The sequence below is a fragment of the Perca flavescens genome, chromosome 8 (assembly GCF_004354835.1).
Source record: "Perca flavescens isolate YP-PL-M2 chromosome 8, PFLA_1.0, whole genome shotgun sequence".
NCBI lineage: Eukaryota > Metazoa > Chordata > Actinopteri > Perciformes > Percidae > Perca > Perca flavescens.
Genome location: NC_041338.1, coordinates 38,135,308 through 38,160,246, shown reverse-complemented (window position 1 = coordinate 38,160,246; position 24,939 = coordinate 38,135,308). Strand labels below are relative to the sequence as shown.

General features: G+C 41.7%; 2 protein-coding genes across 4 annotated transcripts in view; one reads left to right on the top strand and one right to left on the bottom strand.

Annotated features, from left to right (window-relative positions):
• Positions 1-1,041: 1,041 nt before the first annotated feature.
• On the bottom strand, positions 1,042-8,323 carry LOC114560460 (iroquois-class homeodomain protein IRX-5). 2 transcript variants are annotated; one of them, XM_028585846.1, is made up of 4 exons: positions 8,108-8,192; positions 7,279-7,719; positions 3,137-3,542; positions 1,042-2,085 (listed from the first exon to the last, which is right to left on the bottom strand). In XM_028585846.1, exons 2-4 carry the CDS (start codon positions 7,519-7,521, stop codon positions 1,505-1,507), a joined length of 1,230 nt encoding a protein of 409 aa, XP_028441647.1. In that variant the 5' UTR covers positions 7,522-7,719; positions 8,108-8,192; the 3' UTR covers positions 1,042-1,504. The 2 variants fall into 2 exon arrangements, with proteins under 2 accessions (XP_028441647.1, XP_028441648.1); XM_028585847.1 differs by lacking the exon at positions 7,279-7,719 and having other exon boundaries at positions 8,108-8,323.
• A 75-nt stretch (positions 8,324-8,398) lies between these two features.
• Positions 8,399-24,939, top strand: part of LOC114560474 (ankyrin repeat domain-containing protein SOWAHC) — a 42,022-nt gene continuing 25,481 nt past the window's right edge. For both annotated transcript variants that reach the window (XM_028585869.1, XM_028585868.1), the window contains exons 1-5: positions 8,399-8,520; positions 8,710-8,882; positions 12,118-12,344; positions 12,771-12,895; positions 20,568-20,699. In XM_028585869.1, the coding sequence (XP_028441670.1) occupies positions 12,146-12,344; positions 12,771-12,895; positions 20,568-20,699 (456 nt within the window). In that variant the 5' untranslated portion in view covers positions 8,399-8,520; positions 8,710-8,882; positions 12,118-12,145. The remainder of the gene's footprint in view (positions 8,521-8,709; positions 8,883-12,117; positions 12,345-12,770; positions 12,896-20,567; positions 20,700-24,939) is intronic.

Genomic DNA, 24,939 nt, shown 5'->3' with positions numbered 1-24,939 from the left:
GAGTAGTATGTAGAGAGACAGCGGTAGAGAGTAGTATGTAGAGAGACAACAGTAGAGAGTAGTATGTAGAGAGACAGCAGTAGAGAGTAGTATGTAGAGAGACAACAGTAGAGAGTAGTATGTAGAGAGACAGCAGTAGAGAGTAGTATGTAGAGAGACAACAGTATAGAGTAGTATGTAGAGAGACAACAGTAGAGAGTAGTATGTAGAGAGACAGCAGTAGAGAGTAGTATGTAGAGAGACAACAGTAGAGAGTAGTATGTAGAGTAGTATGTAGAGAGACAGCAGTAGAGAGTAGTATGTAGAGAGACAGCAGTAGAGAGTAGTATGTAGAGAGACAACAGTAGAGAGTAGTATGTAGAGAGACAACAGTAGAGAGTAGTATGTAGAGTAGTATGTAGAGAGACAGCAGTAGAGAGTAGTATGTAGAGAGACAACAGTAGAGAGTAGTATGTAGAGAGACAGCAGTAGAGAGTAGTATGTAGAGAGACAGCAGTAGAGTAGTATGTAGAGAGACAACAGTAGAGAGTAGTATGTAGAGAGACAACAGTAGAGAGTAGTATGTAGAGAGACAACAGTAGAGTAGTATGTAGAGAGAGAGCAGTAGAGAGTAGTATGTAGAGAGACAACAGTAGAGAGTAGTATGTAGAGAGACAACAGTAAAGAGTAGTATGTAGAGAGACAGCAGTAGAGAGTAGTATGTAGAGAGACAACAGTAAAGAGTAGTATGTAGAGAGACAGCAGTAGAGAGTAGTATGTAGAGAGACAGCAGTAGAGTAGTATGTAGAGAGACAGCAGTAGAGAGTAGTATGTAGAGAGACAACAGTAGAGAGTAGTATGTAGAGAGACAACAGTAGAGTAGTATGTAGAGAGACAGCAGTAGAGAGTAGTATGTAGAGAGACAGCAGTAGAGAGTAGTATGTAGAGAGACAGTAGTAGAGAGTAGTATGTAGAGAGACAGTAGTAGAGAGTAGTATGTAGAGAGACAGCAGTAGAGAGTAGTATATAGAGAGACAGTAGTAGAGAGTAGTATGTAGAGAGACAGTAGTAGAGAGTAGTATGTAGAGAGACAGGATAGTAGTTTTATCCTGCACGTTAAAAAAATACGCCCTACCCAGAGCATCTAAAATGACACCAAAAGTCTTCAATCAGCATTTTAACAATTACTCCAAAGTGTTACCCAGAGCATCAGATATCTCCGTGGATGGGATTATACTGGACTTAGTTCCCTACGTCTGACTGAGACGCTAAAGGAGACTTTTTGCGTCAGTAACTGTAACTGATGTGCTGGGAGTGAGACTGAGGCGGTTCCAACAGGAATGTGATCCAAAATTGGGGAAACATTTATTATCAAGATCAGCAACCAAAATAGTAAAGTGTAAACAATGCAGTGACGTCTGTTGAACAGTGTTAAAGCCTGCAGTGTTGACGCCTGCCCGTGTTGACACGTGCATCTATTGATCGAGCGTCTACCCAGGTTCACCGGTCCCGGTGGATAACGTGTTCAAAGGTTCGTCGTGCCTTCCTTGAGTTTGTTCAGCTCCATCTGGCTCTGACTGCGCAGTTTGCAGTCTCTGGCCATCGCCTCGGCTCTCTGCAGCATCGTCTGCTGTAATCCGCCTATGTGTGAGCCGCCGTGCATTGGCCCCAGAGCGGCGTAGCTCGAGTATCCCGGGACGAAGGGGGAGGCATAGTAGAGGTGTCGGGGCAGGGTGGGACTGTGCAGGTACGGGGTCCGGACCGGGGCCCCCCTGCTCTGTGAAGAGTCACTAGATCCTTTACTTTTATCCGAAGAAGTGGCGATTTCAGCCAGGGACCACAGTTTGGGTTTCGGAGCCGGGTTCGGTCCCTGGATGGCGCCGCAAGAGTAAACGTGCTTTTTAGACGGCGGGCTCGGCGGTCGCTCCGTCTCTGGCATTCTGACCGTCCCCAGGGGTGTGTTTAGGGGAGGAGTGGGGACCGGGAGGAGAGGCAGCCTCTGGTCCCCCGAGTCTTTAAAGTCTGGGTCAGTGTCACTGCTGCTACCGCTGTCCTCTCTGTACACCAACACACAGGCGGTCCCCACAGAGGCAGGAAGACGAGAAGCTGCACAAACACACAGGAGAGGTTTGGTTTACTTTGGTTTTAAAACACCCGACACACTTTTCGGTATATTTAACTAACAAAAGGACTCATAGGACCCTATCTTGCACCCGGCGCGGCTCAAAGCCCGACGCAAGTGTCTTTGCTAGTTTAAGAGCGACCCAGTTGTCAGTTTCCCGTCCAGTACCCGCGCCGTTTAAATAACAAATGCACCTGCACCCATCTGTGGCCCATGGCCGTGCTGGTCTTACAGGGAGGTGTGTTCAGGTGCATTCTGGAAGTGCTGGTCTTACAGGGAGGTGTGTTCAGGTGCATTCTGGGCATGCTGGTCTTACAGGGATGTGTGTTCAGGTGCATTCTGGTCTTACAGGGAGGTGTGTTCAGGGGCATTCTGGTCTTACAGGGAGGTGTGTTCAGGTGCATTCTTGGCGTGCTGGTCTTACAGGGAGGTGTGTTCAGGTGCATTCTGGGCGTATTGCTATCTTGAGGCAGCGGGAAGTGATCGCACCATTGACCAACAAAAACCTGGTCTAAAGTCAATAACGCAGCATTTCATTGTTATTTTAACAGAGCATTAGTAAAATGCTCCTAGGCTCGTGCACAGTGCACACACTATGCTTGTTACACACACAGGGACGCACAGCAGCACACACACATGCAGAAGATTGCTAATAAAAATATTACAGTGCAAATCATCTACATCTACATCATAACAGCAATGCTCCAAGGTCCAAACGCACCTGGCTTTTAAAGGAAATGGGAGATGATCTCTGATTGGTTGATTGCATGTTACACCCAAAACACACCTCTGATTAATGAAGACACTAAGGACAACCCTCTGGACCCTGTGCCCGGTGCAGGGAACCTTTTTACCACCGTCAAACTAGCAAAAGTGGATTTGGACACGCCCTAAACACTCCGGTGCCAGATCGTTAAAATAGGACAGATTCACAGATGAGTCTGCTATGAAACATGAACATGCAGAAACACAAAACCAACAAAATAAAACCATAAACAGCATTAAAGCTCAAACGATTTGATCATTCTGACTCACCGTCTTCTCTATCGGTCTCGAGCTCGCCGTTGACAGACTTGATCGGTTCGTCTTCGTCGTCATTTCTCTCCAGGTCGATGTTATCTTCATCCTCCTCGTCCTCGCTCCGGTTCCTCGGCGTCCACGTCATCTTGTTCTCCTTCTTCAGCCGCCGGCGTGCGTTGGCGAACCAGGTGGACACCTGCGTCAGCGTCATCTTGGTGATGATGGCCAGCATGATCTTCTCTCCCTTGGTGGGGTACGGGTTCTTCCGGTGCTCGTTGAGCCAGGCCTTCAGCGTGGCCGTAGCATCCCGCGTGGCATTCTTCCTGTAGGCGGGGTCTCCGTAAGGGTAGGGCCCCAAGGCCCCGAACGGGTGGTAGTCCAAGGAGCCGGAGACACCCGAGGACGGATCATACCCTGGACTCTGAAACAGGCAATGGAGAGATTATTAGAGACTGTCCTTCCCTGAAAAACGCCCCCATAAATCAGACGTTAATTCACTTCCTGAAGGACGTAGCTCCGTTTGTTCCCTAAAGTTAAAAAAAACCTCTCTGTTTCCTTTTCTTTTCAAACAGGACATGAACCCCGGTCTCCTGGGTGAAAGTCCTCTAAAAAGGCAATAAAAACGTAAATGTTTTATTAAATAAGGCGGCGAAAACTCCCAAATAAGCGACAAAAACATTGAAACTGTGACCAAAACGTCCAAAAAAGGCAAAAAAAACTTTGGAAAAAGCCCAGTTATGATTTTTGGGGGGGTTGTAACCCTCCCACCCCCCATATTCCATGTTGTTATATTTATGTTTACGTACATGTTGGCACTGGAAAATGAGTTGGTTTTAATCTCGTTGTACATGTGTATAGTGATAAAAGGCATTCTATTCTATTCTAAAAGATCTGTCTCAGGCAGTGGTGTAGTCTAATGTGTTGTAGTGGGTAAACTATATGTATGGGCCAGGATGGGCCTTGGTGGGGGGGGCATATCAAAGTAGAGGGTCTGGGTTAAAGACGTTAAAGACTTTCTTTCCTGCGTTCGGATACACTTTTTTTGCACCAATTTACGGTGGAAATCCCTTTATTTAGCCTGTGTGAAGAAGAAAACACAGATGACAATTAAAAATATATCAAAAATATAATGCAAAATATGTTAACAACATGTCACTTAACATTTTTAACTGGGTATATGGAAATCCTGGAGCTTTTTTAGTGGGTATACTGTGTATCATGTAGACTACACCACTGGTCTCAGGATTTAAAGGATCAATATCTGATAATTCAAATGCAGATGGATTTTGAATCGGAACATGGATTGTTTTAAATCCTCATCCTCCTGTTCTTCTCTTGGCCTGTGTGACGTACTTCTTTAGATGCCCGGGGACAGACCATTACCACGACTCTAAAAACATGAAGCCAGTTTTCTGTCCTTGGCTCGACTTAACGCACGCGTCACAGTGTTTTCTGTCTGCGAGCCGAAGCTGTTTTTCTTGGCAGCTCTTCAGCAGAGAGCAGATTACTAATCTTAATCAGACTATCGCTTAAAAAAAGCTTTAATTAAAACACACAAACAGGTTTTCATTTGCACACGGCCACACCGTGCATCCAAGAAGCACATTATCATTTTATCTCTACTGCTGTCTGTCTTTAAATCTCACATTATTATTATTATTATTATTATTATTAGTATTATGTTCTGACACATCTTGCACAAAACTGTACAGATTCAAATTCATAAACAGATTTTTAGGGCTGCAACTAACGATTTTTATCATCGTCGAAAGGAAGTATGTAGGGAAGAAGGAAAAGAAGATTAAAAGAAAAAAGAAGAGGTAGGGAAGGAAAAGGAGAGAAGGAAGGAAGGATGATTTAGTTTCCTGTCCCAGAGGAGAGAAGAAACTAAAAAATATTCACATTTAACATGCTGATATCACACAATTACCTAATTTATTATAACAAATAATCAAACTGATTAATAGATTGTCAGATTAATTTAATAGTTGATAACTAATCAATGAATCTTTGCAGATGCACACTTTAAGTTTTTAAGAAAGTATGTAAGAAGAGAAGGAAGGACGAAAAGAAGAGGGAAGAAAGAAATAATGGAAAGAAAGCAAAGGAAGAATACATGAGGGAAGGGTGGAAAAAGGGAAGGAATGAAGACATAAGAAATGAAGTATGTAAAAGAGGTAGGGAAGGAAAGAAAGAGAGGGAGAGAAGGAAGGAAGGAGGATTCAGTTTCCTGTCCCAGAGGAGAGAAGAAACTAGAAAATATTCACATTTAACACGCTGACATCACACAAGGTTACCTGATTTATCATAAAGAAATGACTCAAACTAGATGCAGATTCATTTTGTAAAGATTTTTTGGGGGCATTTTAGGCCTTCATTTATACAGGACAGCTGAAGAAATGAAAGGAGGGAGAGAGAGGGGGATGACATGCAGCAAAGGGCCGCAGGTCGGAGTTGAACCTACGGCCGCTGCATCGAGGAGTGAACCTCTATATATGGGTGTGCACTCTACCAGGTGAGCTACCCGGGCACCCCAGTTGCAGATTAATTGAAATAATCATTCATTTTTGCGTCTCTACATTTAACATATTTGGTCATAATACTTGTTAGTATAGTGTAGTATTGAATAGTATCTTCTTCATATGTTGTGGTAATGTTTCTACATTTATATTCTTGACTGTCGCAGTTTATTTCTCTTTATTTCTGTCTATTTGTCATTTCCTCTTGTTGTTGTTTTCATTGTTTTGCACCAAAGCAGATTAGTTATAATAGATAATAAACCTGAAACCCTTTCTTTAAATCTTTAAATCTTTCAGAATATAGCTGCAACTTCAAATTTCATTTCCACAAACAAACATATATTATTAAATATTATTTGAGTCTGTTTAGATTCACTTCACACATCTGGATGGATTGATTCAGTTTGTTTTGTGTGATTCTCCAATATATCATGAATACATAAAAAATGTATTCAAATCTCTCAAATATATTCCAGGTAAAGATTTGTTTTAAATTCATGAGAAAGAAAATAAATTAAAAAAAAAAAATACACCAGAAAAACAGATTCAATTTAAAAAGTGTAAAATGATTTCGGGTGACAGAAAAAAACATCTCAATTTAAAAAAGTGATTTCTTTTTTTCCATCTCTACACAGCTCGCGGGTTTTTAGTTTTCCTGTTCTGGATTTCATTTCACTAAAAATGTAAAAAAAAAAAACATGAAATACACAAACATGAAAGTCACTTTTCTCAGAAACAATAAGTGATAAAAGAGAAGAAATGTGATCGATAAATAACTCCATTTAGCCCAGAGGTTGGACTACAGTTAGTACCTGAAGCTGTCCACATTATTTCATGTTTAAATCTCACTTTCTTTGACACGCCTGCGTTTGCGCGCGGAGCCCCGTGACGCAGCACGAGCGATGCCTTTTGGTTTTTTTTTATGTCCAACTAGAACCGCCCGGAACCAGAACTCAACCCGCTGCTTTAAGGTTGTTTTATTTGGAGGCAGATTATAAACTCTGTGTTGGTTGGAAAGTATTTTGGGTCAGCGTGTGTGATATTATTATTATTATTATTATTATTATTATTAATACGCTTGCTTCAAAGTCATCTCACTTGTGCCTCTTGGACAATTTAGAAATCTGGTTTGAAACCTGCAAACTTCTACTTGTAACGGCTTTACAAGTATCAGCATTATTCTAATTTATGGATCAAATCATGTTCCTATTCAGGATGTTTTATAATCTTTCTATGTTTCTTATGATTGTATTTTCTGTGTTGTTCTGTTTTGTGTTTGTAATCTGAGTGTGTTGCACAGGCTACGTTGTCGTAAAATATGCGAGTGGCTGTTAAATTTGCTTCACTAACCAGCCACAAAAAAAATGAATCTTAATCTTAATCTGTTGATTGTCTGATAACATTTGAACATTAATGGCTGGGGGGACAGAAAGTTCATTCTGAACGCTGCATTTAAAACAACAGAAGTTAACCCAAAATACTTTCCAACCAACGCAGATGGTTTGAAATCTGCCTCAGTACAGACAGACAACATCCACTAACCCTCTGGCTGCATGCTGGACACACAGTTAATCCGGAACCCTGTTTAATAAATGTGATATAGTCTGTAAACCAAGCCGCTTTGCTGCGGACACTCACCACATAGGAGCCGAGCGCGGCGGCGGCGGCGGCGGCCCGGGGCTCCCCGCCGTACGGGAGCTGCGAGCTGAAACCGGGAGAGTTCGCTGATCCCGAGTACGGAGCGAAGGCTGAGCCCGAAGAGGAGCGGCCCAGCTCCTCCGTCCTCGGTCCCAGGAGGAGTCCGGAGCCGAAGGACGGACAGGAGTGCAGAGCCAGAGACACGGACGGCTGGAACAGGAAACCCTGAGGAGGATAAGCCATGGCGGCGCGCACGGAGCCCGACTATTACGCACGGGCCAACTCCTCACATCGGAGAGCCAAAGCGCGCGGTTCCCCGAGACAGCAGAGGGAAGAGAGGAGGAGGAGGAGGAAGAGGAGGAGGGAAGAGGAGGTTTAAAAACGGAGGAGAGTCAAGGAGCATCAGTTTAGTTTGTGTTTCTACTGCTGAGAGACTCAACACTGAGAGGGAGAGGGAGGCATGGAGGGAGAGAGAGAGGGAAGAAGGGAGGGAGACACAGAGAGAGAGGGAGGTAGAAACAGACAGAAAGGTAGGGAGGGAGGGAGAGAGAGAGAGAGAGAGAGAGAGAGAGAGAGAGAGAGAGAGAGAGAGAGAGAGAGAGACTTGAGAGTGTTGGTATACAAAATGAATAATCGTTCAATAATGAGGCCTGTCCTCCATAATCAATACATCTAAAATCGGGCAGACCAAACGATTCCTCTGTCTCCGACTAATATCTGAATGAATTCCTGAGAGTCTGGAGTCTGGACCATCATAGTGTACACTACGCTAGAATACTTTGAAAATACTAAAGTCTAGCTTGCTTGGTTAAAGTTGGCAAAGTTTTACCCTGCAAGATCTCCAGTCTTTACATATGATGGCAGTCTTTAGCGGTAGATGTGAGATGGTGTCAGACTTCATTCTTTTCTTCTAGAAAGTCTTCTAGTAGTGTACGATTGGCATTAGACTCAATTTCAGACCTTAATCTAAGACTCCATTCCACTTAGGAGAGACCCTGGTATTAAACCATTACTGATGGCTGCATTCCACTTAGGAGAGGTCCTGGTATTGTGCATGCTGACTCACTGAAATATCTTACTGGGACACTTGATGGAACTGAGCCATCGTTAAGGTGATCAATCTCAGCTGTGCTTTTCCTACTATGACAAGTCAACATGTCTGCTGTGAAGAAGGTCCATTAAGTTCCCTTCACTGACAGCACAGTTTGTCCACATGCTGCGCCTACATCACAGTCAGCCTCAGTGAGTTACTACGCTCATGATTCAGACTTTCATTTGGTGGACAAACACTTGTGTTCCATGTAGTATTTCTTTATTAATTTAAAGACAATGATGCACAGACAGAGTGTGTGGGATTAACAGGGGTCAGAGTGTGTCTAAGCTCGGCTCACTCTGCCACAGTCTAATCTGATTTGTTTGTCCTATAATTAGCATCGGAGCGTCTGAAGAAGACTGAAGAGTGAGAGTCCCGTCAGCCTTGGTCACAGATGAGGGAGCAGCAGAAATCCGTTGTCTCTCCGGTCTGTTGATGGTGAAGTCTCTGTGTTGTCTCTGCTCCGGGTGAACAGAGGAACAGAGGCTGCACGAGTCCTCCAGGTCTGCAGGTAAAAGCTTTGCTGATTGATATCCGTTGATCCTAATTACTGAACTGCCCTGCAGCTATTTAAGGCTGAACCTGTCGGAACACCTCTTCTCATTTATTGGTTGTTTCTGCAGCCAGCAATCTGTTTCATTCTCTGTTGACTATTGTTGATATCACTTCTGTTATTATTCTTTCACTTACCTCCTAAGGTTTTGTAACTACAGTTCCCATAATGCTTTGGGGATGTAAACAGGAATGTTAACAATCACTGGATTACTCTGATGCTTAAGAAAAGTTCAAAACAAGTTCTGCAGACAAAATGTTCCAATATTTTTAGAAAAAAATCAGATTTTTTTCGATGTTTTAGTAGCCTTTTTCCAATCTTTTTCATTATTTTTTTGCCGCTTTTTCCGACATTTGCCGCCTTTTGACCTTTCGGCTTTTTAGGGGGGGGGGAATGGATAATTTTTCTGACATTTTTGTTGTTTTTCTCAGCGTTTAGTCACCTTTTTTGAGTTTTCATCAAATGTTGAACCCAAAGTTATGCCCTTGCCTTTAACACAGACAGCAGCAGGAGTTCTTGAGAAGGCAGCTACCTTTTGTTTAATATCTGATGCCACTGCCCTACTGTCTCTCCTTCAGGGGGCAGAATCTGGGCAGGGCTGCACATTATCAGCATTTGTTCAATGGTGTGATGACAACTAATTATACTTATTTTTTATTGATCCCCAGTGGGGAAATTACAATTTACACTACACACAGGCTTGACACACACACACACACACACACACACGCACGTACGTGCGCGCGCGCGCGTGTGTGCTCAGGACCTATTCATGCACTAATGGAGAGATGTCAGAGTGAGTGGGCTGATGGATGGATGGATGGATGGATGGATGGCACTGTATTGTCAGTAGACACGGACATTAGTCTTGCAATACAAGCTCCAACAATAACACAATAACAACTTGAAGACAAAAAGCTAAGAACATTCATTCAGGCATCATTAAAAACAAAGAGAATCATGGGTTATTCTGTCTGTGTTCTCTCTTGTAGATTCTCTTTGATGCATCCAGAGCTTGTAATTCTGGGGAAGCACAATGCTTTGAATTATGTATTTATTACTTCACTTAAATTTGATTATGGTTGTATATTTATATAATTAATCTTATATTTGGCCACCTGTGTGTGTGCTTTTGCCTGGGTTTCCCATTTGTTGACCTGCTGCTGCTGACATGTTGGTTGATTGAATGATTGGGATGTTGATTCTGCTCTGTTTGTTGTTCTCGGTGACTGGTTGACTGCAAAATTGAATTGCCCTTTACGGATAAATAACGTAGTTTGAATTGAATTCAATAAACTGTCATGTTGCTCGCTGAAGGCCCCAGCTGACAGTTTCTCTCTGTAAAAGAAACATCAAATTCAAACGGCTCTCATTTTCCCGGAGCAGTTGTGCGGTTTGATTCCCGGCGGAGTCTGTAACCCGCGCTGCTAACTGAATATTGATTTGGCGTAATGAAGCTGGAGTAATGTGGAAACATTCTCCTTAAGGAGTCTCTAAGCACATCACGAGCATGGCTGCACCGCCAGCTCTTAAGCTGCTCCTCTACAGATGGGTCCAGCAGATTATGGGATGGCATTTTCACGCTTTTTTAAGCATCTTTCATTAAAGCGCTGCGTGGCAGCGGGCGGAGGTGAACACACCTCTTATTCCCCTCTGCTGGTGATGATACTCCAGAGGCGTCTCCTTAAATACAGTACTGAGTAATGGCGCGGAAAAGCTCCGACGCCTCTTTCATCATCGCTGAGTCGAGACCCCCCTACCACCCCCGGGGGGGGTCCGAGACGACACCGTAACACGCTTTTATCATATCAAAAAGTTATGTTAACAATTTGCATGTACAAAGTTGAATATTCAGGGAAATATTCTCCTCATATTCTCCGCGGTGGAGACTCTTTTGTGAAGGTTTTTCACATGAAAGGAGCAGTCGTTTGTTTCCCCCGCAGCAGCTCATAAATTAGCTTAGCCCGCGGGCCAAATGTCCAGAGGTTACTTAAAGACAGTGTGTTTAATTAATTGGAAAACACTCCTTTTATTAATAGTTATTATCCAAGTATGAAATGCAATCCTTGTTATCTGTGCTCAAACATAATTACCACCCGTGGGACTTCTCTATTAATGCTGGAAATGTTGCTGTGAAGTGCGGAGACTTCACAGAGCGGATATAACGGCTTCAGATGAGACACAGTGCACGTTCATATAGAGTTGAAAACTGCCGCAGGACGTTTTACACTTAGTGTTACCTGTCATACACTGGATAAAAAGAAAATATCAGAGATTCAAATGTGTTGAACAAAGGAAATGTTTCTCTGAAATAGATGATTGCAGAGCTGCAGCAGAGTAAGATCCTTTTTATAAAAAGAGTAAGATCCTTTTTATTAACCCTTGTGTTGTCCTCGGGTCAAATTTGACCAGTTTTCAAAGTTTTTATAACAGAAATATGGGTTTCTTTGAACCAAAATACCCAAAAATAACATGGATGCATGCAGGTACGTTGTATTGGTTCCATACAACGATATTTGCACATCAAATAAATTATTACTATGTTTAAACGGTTTTGAAACTGTATCCTGACTAAACTTTGACATAAACCAGTCTGTGATTCACTCAACATCCTTTGATCTTAACTATTAGTGAAAATAATTCAAAATTTCTGCCTTTTTAACTCAAAAATTAGATAAAATGTTACATGAATTCACTTTTGACATGGATGAACAACAAGTTCATGGTTGACGGGAAGACTACGCAAGGGTTAAAGAGTAAGATCGCTTTTGTTTAACATGAAACGGCCCCAAAATCACCATCACCAAACTCCACCAGACTCCATGTAATTAATCACTAATTTTATCATCATAAAACACACTTCATTCAAAGTGGACAGAAACATATGAATATTTTTGTATTTCCTTCTTTAGAACAGTCCCAGAGAAGCAGCCATTGTTCTCAGGCTCCTCCAGCAATGCTACTACAAATATTTAGGGCTGGGTTAAAAAAATCGATTTTCCGATTCAAGTGGATTTCCATTTGAATGCTCCGATATTGATTCGAGTCCTGAGACAGATCTTTTAACGGTCTCTGTTTTAAAGCTAGAGTGAAGATGTTGGTATCCTATGAAATGACAATCTCAGGAATCCATGTCAGGATAAATGATGCTCCAGATATATGTGAGACTGAGTATCTGTGCGTCTCGTTTCAGAGCTGAACTCTCTGACAGAAAGGAGACAATGAACCTGGACGCACACCAGGATCCAGAGAGTCTCAGACCGGAGCAGCAGAGTCTACACTCCAGTCCATACCAGGTTCAGGTTCAGAGTCCGAATAAAGATGAAGCTGAGCATCAAAAATGTGATCCAGATCCACCTCATGCCCGCTCAGAAGAACAGGAAGTGGACCAGAATCCAACAGGAAGTGGCAGAGCTTCAGGTGAGGATCTTTCCCAAGTCGATCAGCACAGATGGATCACTAGCAGTGTTGGAAACCGTTCTGTCACAGAAACCGTTCCCTATCAGAGAAATCGTTCACAGAAACAGTTCCCTATCCCAGAAATGTTCCCTATCCCAGAAACCTTGACAGGGGCTATTCTCGGACTTCATTTCTATTTTTACAGAGAAGCGGCGCTCCAGCTCTGTGTGTTTGAGCCTCAACCATAGACTGTAAACATCACGTCATCGTCACGGGAACTTCAAACAAAATGTAGCAATATTTTTGCGCACCTTAACTTTGTGTTGCTTACATTTAAAACTATATTCGGGGCTGAACCCTGGAAAAATGCCCGATGCTTCCAGAGTCTCTTTGTATTCATGATGTTTGGACTGTAAAGTGTGATTCCTCCTGTCTGTTTACACAAAGTTTTCCACCAAGATCTGGACCAAACCGAGCATCACGGACACACCGGCCCCGACCAGGGCCAGACCCCAGCCAATCAGGAGGCAGGAGGCAGTGTCCCGGCGCTGGTCATCACTCAGGCTGAGGAGGTGTGTGTGCTGAGGCAGAATCATCTTTATTCATGGCGTTAACGCTGGCAAGTGTCTCAGTGTTGGGCGCTCTCTGGTAGCTTTCTTCTTCTTTTGTTCTTTGTTTAAACGATGTCTCTGATCAAGTTCAAAGCTCCGCCATCCTGACAGCTTTTCTCATCAACCTGACACTTTCTTCACAACCATTTTACATATTTCTTTTTCATATTGTGCTCAGGGTTCCTGTAATTATTCGTCACGTCACGTCGTTAGTGTTTTCAACGATTTGTTCATAGTGAACTATTTTAAATATTCTTATTTCCACAGCGAGATGAGAAATGATCACTTTCATCACAAACATGTTAGATCCCTTTCTCTTTCACCAACATGTTTTTAACACATCACATATTGAGTTTTACACACATAAAAATAATCATTGAGGTCCAATGAAAACCATGCATCTCCAAAAAGGAAACTTTTCCTTAAATAAAACAGCTTTATGATGTCTATTTTCCAGATAATATGTGACATTTCGTGTCACGTGCGTGTGACTGGAAGTCAAGTAACATTACACATCTTTTTCTTAACTTAAGGCTAGACACAGCAGGCAAAAACATTGTTTTTTTTCACTGGTACATTTTGAGATTTTGGGCTATTTGTCTTCAATAACATGTCTAACAAGTCTAAAATACACATTTAGGTCTTTATTTTACATTTCCATTTCCAGTGTGGCCCTTAGTGAAGTTGAGATTGACTCTCCTGCTCTAGACAATAGATGATTTAAATCTCCACAAGCTAAGATGGTATAAGATCCATTATATCCGGTGCGTCTACAAGACTTTGCAGACCCTTTTGAAAGGTCTTGTCTCGGAATCGACCGCATTTTTACTCTGTCTTGGATAAAGAGGCCTCTGAATTTATCTACCGGGATATCACAAGTGCATTTTCTAATTTATGTGTGTATCATTACTGTGATTGGGGACTGCTCTTTATTTAGGTCCACTGGAGGAGTTTCGGGATCTTTAATCTAAATAGACTTTACCCTCCTCTTGCTAGTAATAATTTTCTATGACCCTCCAAAATAATTTGGAAAAAAGGCATGACCCTCCCCAACAATTTTATTGAATCCTTCTGTACTGGTTTGCACTTGACAAAGATGTACAGATGCCCATTAATCGATTTTTTTGTTTTTTTGTTTTTACAGCCATGACATACATGAGTTAACCTCTGCTTTCTCATCTTACACATCCCACTCCTCTGTTATGGTGTGGGGGCCATTTCAGTAGATTTACTCACTAACATTGTTGTGGAAACACAATAAGCATGGAAACTAAATGCACACTTCCTGCATTACTTCAAATACTAAGTTATTCCTCTAGTAAACTAGTATTCACATGAAATAAAACAATAAAACATTGAGACCATTCAGCAAAGGACACTGGGAAATAACAAATTCAACACTGGTTGCTATGGACTCATCACTAGGCTTCGTCAGTCATTGTATGTTTTAGCACATAGGTAAAGCTGACAAAGCTGAACATTATATTCAAAACATATATGTTTATTTTTAAAGCAGATTTTAAATTACATTCTAACAATTTGACAATTAGACATTATGAAATACAATCCTGACACGGCAGTCTTGGAACGCAATAGACAGACAATGGCGGGATACCTCCGACACTTAAATTCAACTCAAATGTAAGAGTGAACAATCAGTGTTGGACCTCCAGTCTGTTGAGGTGCCTCTCCAAACGCAGTAATGAAGCGCGATCACACCATAAAACGTTACAACACGTTAAGAAAAAAGATCCGTATTTTACCGTAATCCAATGACACGAAAAGTAATCAACACCGATCAGTAGATCCACAAAAAGGGTCACGGTGTAACCAGCAAGGCCTGCGCACGTTACATTCACCAGTCAGCTCCAAACAGGTCAACGAGGTGAACTTCGCCATTTAAACAAAGTGGAATAAACGAATAAAAGTCCAAATCTACACAATCAGTAAGCTGACATCAAATGTATATACATGGCATTTAGGAAACCTTTATTGCAACCTTGGCACGCAAAGATGTCCAGACTAGTGCAACAGTAATTTTCGTGGCATTTCCGTCCTGCTGCTCCCATTGTCAGCCAGGTAATATTTTTTTCACTAAAGCAGTATATGAAATCAGATGTATTACCTACCACCATTTAGTTGCCTTGTGTTATTTAAAATATCTGGTCATGCCAGATGTAATTATTCCACAATTATTTTTAAACAATGCAAATACCCATTTCAGCCACCAAGGGGACAGTGCTCCCCGTGCGCTCAATCATGTTTTTTGCCTCCAACGGTGCCTTGCAGGCAGCTAACCCTAACCTTAATCCTAAACATAACCATTGCTGCGCTGCCTGGAAGGAGACGCTGGGGGCAAAAAACACCAAAGACCTCCCCCTGTCCCCCAGCAAACTCATGGGTCAGACCCATCTGGTAGGGAAGGAGGGTAGAGACTGAGAGATACATGGAAAAATATGCACCAAACAAGCCACTTTGAAATTTTCCTGTTTTCATGAATACAAAAGTTGGGTGAGCCCCCTTCTCCCCCCAACTAAAAAAATTTGGGTGACCCTCCCCTCAACAAAGAATAAAAAGACATGACCCTCCCCTATTTCCTCCAGTGGTCCATTCCATAAATACCGAACAGTCCTTTGGATGTAAAACTTCTTGCTTTAAATGCATCCCATTACTTGACTTGTTTCTAATTTGAAATGTGAATGCGGGAGACAGGAGAAGAAGCTCTGGCTGTTTGGCACTGGTCTGGTCTCGGTCTCGACCCCTCAAAGTCTCGGTCTCGACCCCTCAAAGTCTCGGTCTCGACCCCTCAAAGTCTCGGTCTCGACCCCTCAAAGTCTCGGTCGCGTGTCAGCACGACATCACAGTGATTTGGTCTATTATTAACTTGACTTATCCTGCATCATCGCACTGATGAGTTAAACCTCAAGCAGCTGCAACACAGTCAGACATTTACTGTGTTATGGTGTTTATTAATCTGATATCTGAGGTGGACACACTGTGTGAACCAATCAGGATCGAGACTGTTGACTTTGCTGCAGCCAGCAGCGGCAACAGAAAATGCAACAAACCAAACAGACTATAATAAAGTCATTATTATTGAGACCCAACGAGGCAGCTTGGACCTTCTGCATCTCTCTTTTCTATCAGCGTTTCTCCGACTGACTCCATTACGGCCGTCACGTGTTCATGCTCAGCGATCCAAATAAGTTTCCTCTGAGCATCTCCGGAGGAGCACTTAAACCAAATTGACTTTACTGATGTGAATTATGAAGATACCGATATCATGCATGAAGTTATTTACCCCTCAGAAGAATTCAAATCAGAAGGCGATACGGCAAACTAATATGAATGCAAATAGGATTAGGCTCCTGCATTAGAGTCTGATAAACAATTTACAGGCCGGAGCACTCACTGGAGGATACGCTCTCCGCAGGGAGGGGTGAGAGAGAGAGAGCGGAGAGAGAGGGGGAAGATGGAGGGAGAGATGGGGAGAGAGAGAACGAGAGAGAGAGAGAGGGAAAGAGAGGAGAGGATAGATGGGGAGAAAGGGATAGAGAGGGGGGGAGAGGGAGAAAAGAGAGATGGGGGAGAGAGGAGAGAGAGAAAGGACAGGGATGAGAGAGAGAGGATTCACGTATACTAAACAGGATGCAGCATGTATCCTCCACCCGATTGGTGCTAGTGGCTTAGTTGCAGTACAGACAACGGAGGTTAGTTGATCGTCATTCTGGGATGTTGTAGCTTGTTTTGTTTTTTTCTGAGAAAGGGTCACATGATAGAAGCATGACGAATCAGGGAAGGGGATACGTCATTACTGACCCAATCAGGAGGCCGATGCTGGCGTCATCGTCTCAGTTTCCAAAGGTCTCCGTATGTTCTCATCCAGATTACGAAGCAACCTGCAGTTTATCAAACCCAAACTGTTTCCAAACGTTAAAGTTTTAGGGCTCGGAAACGCTGTAGTAATTAAAGACGCCAGGCATAAACATAGCCATATGTAGAACAAACAATAACATCTTTAACATCGATTCTAAAACGCACAGGGAGCCAATGTAGGGTGTCGAGAATGGGAATGATGTGTACACGTCTGGATGTATTTGTTAAAAAGGGAGCAGCAGCAGACGTGAGCTAGAGGTCTGGTTCAGACCAACATAGAGAGCATTACAGGAATCCAGCCTTGAACTAATGAGAGCATGGATCGCCTTCTCTAGATCGTGCCTGTTAAGGAAAGGCTTAACTTTAGCCAGGAGACGAAGCTGGAAAAAGCTCATTCTAACAACATTGCTGATCTGCTTGTCAAATTTCATGTTGCAATCAAAATTGCTAATCCCCAAATTTTCGACAGTTGGCTTAAGGTATGAAGAGCTCCCAAACTCAAAGCTGGACCGTTTGGCGTGCATGAAGTACTGAAGATGATACACTCACTTTTAGCTTCATTCAAGTTTAGAAAGTTTTGTGAAAGCCACAACTTAATATCATTAATAAGCCAAATTTGAAAGCACATTTTGATCGATATTTTGATTTAAAATCAAAATCGTGACATATTTTGGGTTTCTCGTGGTTGTACTTGTTCGCTGGTGTCTCTATATCTTGCTGTTTCGGGTTAACCTGCAGATCTGTGCTGCTGCGGGACATTTTTTGGATAAATCGAGAGTCAAAGACAACTGCGTGAAAAAGAAAAGTGTCCCCATCGCCTGAACATGTTCCTCATATCCTCCGTTAAAGAAGTCTTTTTAAAGTGAAGCTCTTCGTTGACAGTACCACACGTGTAAACTCTTCTGACTGTTAATTGTTTCCTTCTTAAACATCACAGCTCACTGCCAACCCTCCCGTCAGCGCGCTTTAACGCCGCGTCCCGTGTGACAGTCAGCAGCTCCAATTAAAGCCGCTCCGCGCCACGTTACCCTGACGATAGCCGCCGCGTGTCCTCGCCGTGCGTGCAGCGGGGTCGACCTGCTCATTAAACATCAAACACACTCTCTCACTCATCACTCAAAGATGTGATTGGTAATTAAAATCCTCACACAGCTCCGGTTACGTAATTCAGTTTGAGTGACAAAACGTGAAGAAAAAACATAATTTTCATTCACGTCAACATGAAGACAAACAGATATCATTTTATAGAAAAGCTGCACTGTGTCAGATAACCTTCTGTCACCATGTTTTGAATAAAAAACGAGCAGAACATCACCCCTCCTCTTACATGATGCAGAGCAATTGTTAAAAGAATAGAATATCAAATATTTCATTTCATTCATATAACGGGAAACTCACAGCTCAGCTATAAGGAGAAAACCATTTCACACGTTAATTCAGTGCAAACTAAAGCTTGTCAGGGCTCTCATTTATATAACTGTGTAGGATTCTTACTAAAAGTGTGTACTATGGCCAGCTTAGCTCAGTTGGTAGAGCAGGCGCTATCATTTATGTATGGGATGTATTTATTGTATGTATTTTAATAGTCACAAATTTTTATATTAATACTCTTAATTTCTGTTTTAATTTAAAAAGCCTAACCAGGGAAAGGGGTTGCAAATTAGTCATGGCTATAAACCTGTATGCATGGCATCTACTTTGTATTCTTTATAAAGCAATGTTCTATGCATTTGTCCCTGTCAAATAAACATTAAATAAAAAACATATATAGAGGTTTATGCCTTGACGCAGAAGGTCCAGGATTCAAGTCCGACCTGTGACAATTTCCTGCATGTCTTCCCCCTCTCTCTCCTCTTTCATATCTAGCTGTCCCAAAAAAATTTGAACGTACGCCCCAAAGCCATAAATGTTGTATGCCAAAAAAAATCTGATTTATAAAACCGTACGTACGCACGTCTGCAAGCTGTCCCAGAGTGCCGTAATGCCTGCTGTTTTGGACTGTATTATTAATATATGTAGTCTATAGATCGGGTTTATACACTGTGCGAGAACAGGCCGAAATTGTAATTCAATTTGCAGCAATTCCCAAGAGTCTTTTGCCTTTTCGCCGTGGGCGTGTAGAGGGCGGGCTAAGATGCTGATTCACGTACGCACTTGTGGGTAATCTGTGATTTATGAAGGGATCATTGCTTATAGATGTGCGTACACACGGTTTTATGAATCAGAATTTTTTTTGGCGTACGCCATTTTTGGCTTTTGGGCGTACGTACACTTTTAGTAAAGATCCTACGTACGGTTTTATAAATGAGACCCCTGGTCTTTAACCTTGCACATGTAGAGGAGAAATGAAGAACTGTTTACACGAAATGAGGAGCAGACTTATAGAGCTGCAAAGATGAATGAATTAGTTGTCTACTATTAAATTAGTCGGTACTTTATCCTGGATATTTGTGCTTCTACCATAAAAGTAAATATTCTACGGTTTCTTCCATTTAGTTCAGTTCTGAACCACACGTAACAAAGATATGTGACTGTGTTTTAGTTGTTAAAATAGTGTATTGATGTGTTACGATCAGGAGTTTTCACAGGGAGTTTATTCTGAAAACTTGTGATTCTGGTGGAATCACAAGCATTGTCTTGAGTAGCCGTGATGTCGACTGTCAGCCAAACAACTGAAAATGTATGCTCCCATATACGACTGTACAGCTCTTACATAGGCCTACAGGTTAAATGTTTTTTGGCAAAGCATTTATTACTGACTCCTGAATCCCTCTGCTCGGTGGAAAAGCACTTCAGTATGTTGTGTGAGAGGATTTCAGTTGAAACAGAAAGAAAAGACACACGTTCGTTGGCCCATCTCTGCACCGATTCTGCTGAACAGAAGCAAATAATAAAAGGTTGCGGTTGTTTTATCAGCTGTAAGCGTAAAAACATTTCAGTTGTGTGTCTAAATGCCTTTTAGGTGTATGCAGGCATACATCTTCAGTTATTTGCATGTAAAGCCATTTCACTTGTATGTGTGTGACTTTTCAGTATACAGTATGCAAGTGTTAATGGTTTCATATTTGAGATGTTTAGTAAGTATGTTTATGCATGGTAATTCTGAATAAAATCCCTAACGACCCGTCATACATGCTGTAAACATGGTGACACACAACATGCTGAACACGGGAAACAGAGTGAACCTCCATGTGACGATCACTTCTGAAATAAAAGCTCTGTGTCGACGTTATTTACAGTAACGGAGATGTTGAAATAATTAGCTGAACTTAAAACGAGGTGTGTGTGTGTGTGTGTGTGTGTGTGTGTGTGTGTGTGTGTGTGTGTGTGTGTGTGTGTGTGTGATGAGCTCTCGTGGGACTCCTCAACAGTTAAAGGACAGTCCCCGCTCGGAGATGTTAAACTGCTGCTGAGGACTAATTGTAGTCAACAGGCCGACTCAGGCGGACATTTTAGAGTTGTAAACATTCTCTCATATGCTAATCCTGCTGTTGGAGAGACATGAGTGAAGATTGGAAGTGGTGTGTGTGTGCAGGACCGGTGTGTCTATTTCTGCAGCTTTAGTGTAAATGATGGGAACAGAATCAGGCTGAAGGTGTGTTTCCATGTTAGAAATGTGGTTTTCAGGTTGGATTTGGTTCATTTATTCCCTGTGTGTTGATGTGTGCTTCCTGTTTCCATGTCATTTGTTCTGAGTTTTCTTTGGTTTGTTACCCTATGAATGTTGCAGTGATCTGTTTTCCCCGTGTGTTTGCAGTCTCTGCGGCAGACCCCGGCGGCCCCCCCTCCGAGCTGCAGCAGTGACGGAGGAGACATGGCCTGCTCCGACCTGCTGTCTCTCACGAGCGACTCCTTCTCTCTGACCAGCGAGCCGGCTGCCTCCAGGACCGTGAGTCAAAAGACTAGTCTATATGGGCACGCACACACACACACACACACACACACACACACACACACATGCATATATATATATATATATATATATATATATATATATACACATATATACACACACACACACAGGTTTGTGACACTATCTTTGTGGGGACCGTCATTGACATAATGCATTCCCTAGCCCCTTACCTTAACCATCACAACTAAATGCCTAACCTTAACCATTACCCTAACCTTAACCATCACAAATAAATGCCTAACCTTAACCCTTACCCTAACCTTAAGCATCACCTAATTCTAGCCCTAATCCTACAACCAAGTCTTAACCCTCAAACAGACCTTTAAACTTGTCGGGACCCTACAAGTATACTGGACACACACACGCACACAAACCCATTTCTTTTTCCGGGATTGTTCCGGTACGGCTGGAAATTTCAGGCAATCTTGTGTGATGTCAGCTTGTTAAATGTGAATATTTTCTAGTTTCTTCTCTCCTCTGGGACAGGGAAACTGAATATCTTTGAGACATTAGAGGACGTTTATCTTGGGAAAACACTGATCCACATTTTTCACCATTTTAGAGCCCAAACAACTCCTACAAATAAAGAAAATAAGCTACGATAAAAACAGGAGTTAGTTGCAGCTCTTCATGTGTCCTTGTGCTCACTGAGTCTCAGCGCTGAGACATGTTTTAAACCACATTTCATCAGGAGTCAGAGAAGCTCTCTGAAAACGAAATAAAGAAATCAAAGCGCCGACCTCCATCTAGTCGAGATGGACCTCCTGAACCGAACAACGGCGATTCTCGTCTCTTAACAAACCGCTCGTGTTTGTCCCGCCGAGCCGCGGAGTCCCATCATCAGCCTCTTTATGTCGGGGTCAGCGGGGGAATACCAGCGGCGAGGCTCCGGCGTAATCATAATTCCTTTGACCTCTGCTGACCCCGACACCGAGGGGCCGCGCGTCGAACACGCCGCTCCTTTCAGAGCGCCGCCCGATCCAAAATGGCTTTTTCATTCCTTGAACAATCAGACAGCGGCGGTGTGAATGAGAGGGCAGATTACACAAACCGAGAGCACAAACGTTTCTCTCATTACGTTTCCTCTCAAAGACTCGGCTGAATGCATCCAGACGCCAAAAAACAGGATCGCTGGGAAATCTCAATTAATATGTTAATGTGAGCGAGGCATTTCATTACCTACAGCAGCAACAGGAGTCTGTGTGAGTCCTAATCATATCCCAGTTAGACTGGTACAGGTGTGGTGTTATCCCTCCTGTTGTCTTCCAGTCGACCAGGCAACTTTTTGTTTTTCAGGGATCAAATTATAACATTTTTGTCACTTTTTCCGATGATTTTGTCAAGTTTTTTTCTGCGCTATTTTGACATTTTTGTATTTTTTTTTTCCCTCAGTTTTGAAGCTCTTTCCTGCATTTTTGTGACTTTTTTTCAATGTTTCTTTTTATTTTTTTTCTTCAAATGCTATCAAATTGAACCCTCAAATTCAATGAAAGTAGTATACTGAAAAGTTGGTTGAAAGAAACTCCAAATTTCTGATATATAGAAACTTTTAGACAATGGGTCCCATTAGACCGAGGACACCAGGAGGGATCAGACCGACCTTCAAAAACATTAATACAATGAAATAAATGATTAAATAAATAAGACATCTTTCAGAGTAATAATCTGCAGAAGTTTGTGTTAACATTCTGAGTTAAAAAAAGAAAAAATTCAAATGCGGAATCCTGTTTCTGTTCATTTTGGGACTTTTTTAATGCTTATTTGGACTTATAAAGTCTGTTTTTAATGACTGAAGATTAAAGATTGAATTTAAGAAGATCTGTTGCTGAGAGTTGGTTCCATTGGGCCCTGATCATGCAGTATTGGTACATGCACTATTGGTACATGAAGTATTGGTAAATGCAGTATTGGTACATGAAGTATTGCGCTTTACATTTCTTGGGGGGCACATCAGGCTACGGCGTAGATTCAATCAGTATTGTTGTTGTTGTTGTTGTTAAAACGAAAAAAAATGAAGTTAAGACAACTCAGTACTAATGAGCCACACACGCGCACACACAGAGACACACACAAAGACACACACACACAGAGACACACATACACACTCTCCCGTTAGTATTGAGCATGTCAGTGTGATATAATATCCATATAATAACTAAGTGCTCCATCACTCTGAAGTGGATCCATACGGAGGGGAGGGATTACGGAGTCAGTAATAAAGCTTAGTCATGCTTCATCACAGAGTTTAATACCTTCCTCTCCGTCTCACTGGACTCTTTAGGAACATGTCATCATGGCAGGCTGGGACCTGGGACTGATGGGTGGACAGGAAATAAACAGGAAGTCCCGCCCTCTTTACAGTTATAATAAATCATTTTCTGTCTGGCTGATGAAACTGTTTCCATATTATTTAAACTATGTTCCTCATGGTTTAATGTGTGGATTATCTCCTGGATGAATGGATCAGTTCTTCCCAAAAGTACAAATGTCAGCATTTTATTTTAATTTTATTGGTTTATTTGATAGGGACCATGCATATTTATGAACATTGTTGTATAAAAACACCATGTAAATATGCCAGAATTAGATAAAATAACTACTTTCCATCTGCAGTTCCTGTCTCAAAACATACTTTAATAACAAAATGTTTGCAGAATAATATATATTTAACTAATGTTTTTTAAAATGTAAACTTTTTGTGCAGCTGTTAAATTACAGAACATTTTCTGGGTAACAGTTTATTTGAAGGGGTGTTCATAAGACTGACATAACACCGTCATTATGTCAGATGAACATGACGGAGTCATTCTGAGAGTTCACGACTGTTGTCATTAACTGTCATTCAACACTTTTAATGCAAAGTTATCATTGTCTGAGATGTCTGTGTCATGACAACTTCACATATACGAAGACAACATAAAGACACAAATATGTCATGAGACCCAATTATCCAACCTTACTAAACTATTTAGCTTTCTGTGTTAACATTACTTTAAACTGTCATTAAGATGATGTTTTTTTACATTTAGAGAATTATAATTGTGTCATGAATAATAATCATAACCTCTAGTAAAGACTTGTCATTAAGATGTTTTAAAAGTTATAAACGTAAGGAGAAACTTCAGCAACATCAGAAAGAGTTTCAAAATGATCGATAAAAAACGGCAACAAGAATGTCACAACAAGTTCCAATGTGGACTTCTTTAATCTCCCAAAACCTCCTGGCCGACAGAAGTTATCGGACCAGAAATTATATAATTCAACCTGTAAAAAACAAAGCAACAAAAGCGTTGGAAGACACTGACTGACACTGAAACTGACAAAAACATCAGAAAAAATGACCAAAAAAACATCAACAAATTCTAAAATGTGGAAGGAAATCACAACGTAGACTTCTTTAATCTCCCAAAACCTCCTTGTTGACAAAAGTTGTCGCAGCACAAATGATGAAATTGTGTTAAAACCAGAAAAACCAACTGGTAATCTTCTGTTAAAATCTCTCCAGACACACAAACTGTTAATTCCAGATGTTTCTCAGAGTGTAATAACCTTCTTCTTTCTACAAATCAGAAGAAGAGAGGCTTCTGAAAACACCTAGAATATAATATCTCTGCTTTAATTAGTTCAACTTTCATCTTTATTTGTATCATTCAGGTGTCTTCCCTCTCATCTCTGTGAGATCAAGCTATCGGGGATCAATATCTGGTCTTATCCCTCCGTATATTCTTCAGAAACGTCTTTTTGTCTCATTAATGTAGTTAATAACCTTCATCAGAAGATCTTAGAGCGCTGGGACGGTTAAAACAAAGATTATTTAGTCTTTTTATTCTGGCAGGAAGTTACAGTCTGTCCTCCAGCGCTGGAATGTAACTTAAGTATATTTCCTCCTTTTCTTTATTTCTGCACACTAAACTCATGTAGTTTATCAAATCTGATGTTTTATTATAAAGGAAACTAGCCGACAATGTAACGGCTACGTGTGTGTGTGTGTGTGTGTGTGTGTGTGTGTGTGTGTGTGTGTGTGTGTGTGTGTGTGTGTGTGTGTGTGTGTGTGTGTGTGTGTGTGTGTGTGTGTGTGTGTGTGTGTGTGTGTGTGTGTGTGTGTGTGTGTGTGTGTGTGTGTGTGTGTGTGTGTGTGTGTGTGTGTGTGTGTGGACCATTAAACACACAACTGTTTGGATCCTTACAGTTTCTACTATGTTTTAATACTCTAACT

Coding starts and splice junctions, on each gene's coding strand:
- LOC114560460 (XM_028585846.1), bottom strand. CDS start 7,521: ATGGCTTATCCTCCTCAGGGTTTCCTGTTCCAGCCGTCCGTGTCTCTG. Junction 3,543..7,278: donor CCGCGCTCGGCTCCTATGTG/GTGAGTGTCCGC, acceptor TGCCTGTTTCAG/AGTCCAGGGTATGATCCGTC. Junction 2,086..3,136: donor CGAGACCGATAGAGAAGACG/GTGAGTCAGAAT, acceptor GTGTTTGTGCAG/CTTCTCGTCTTCCTGCCTCT.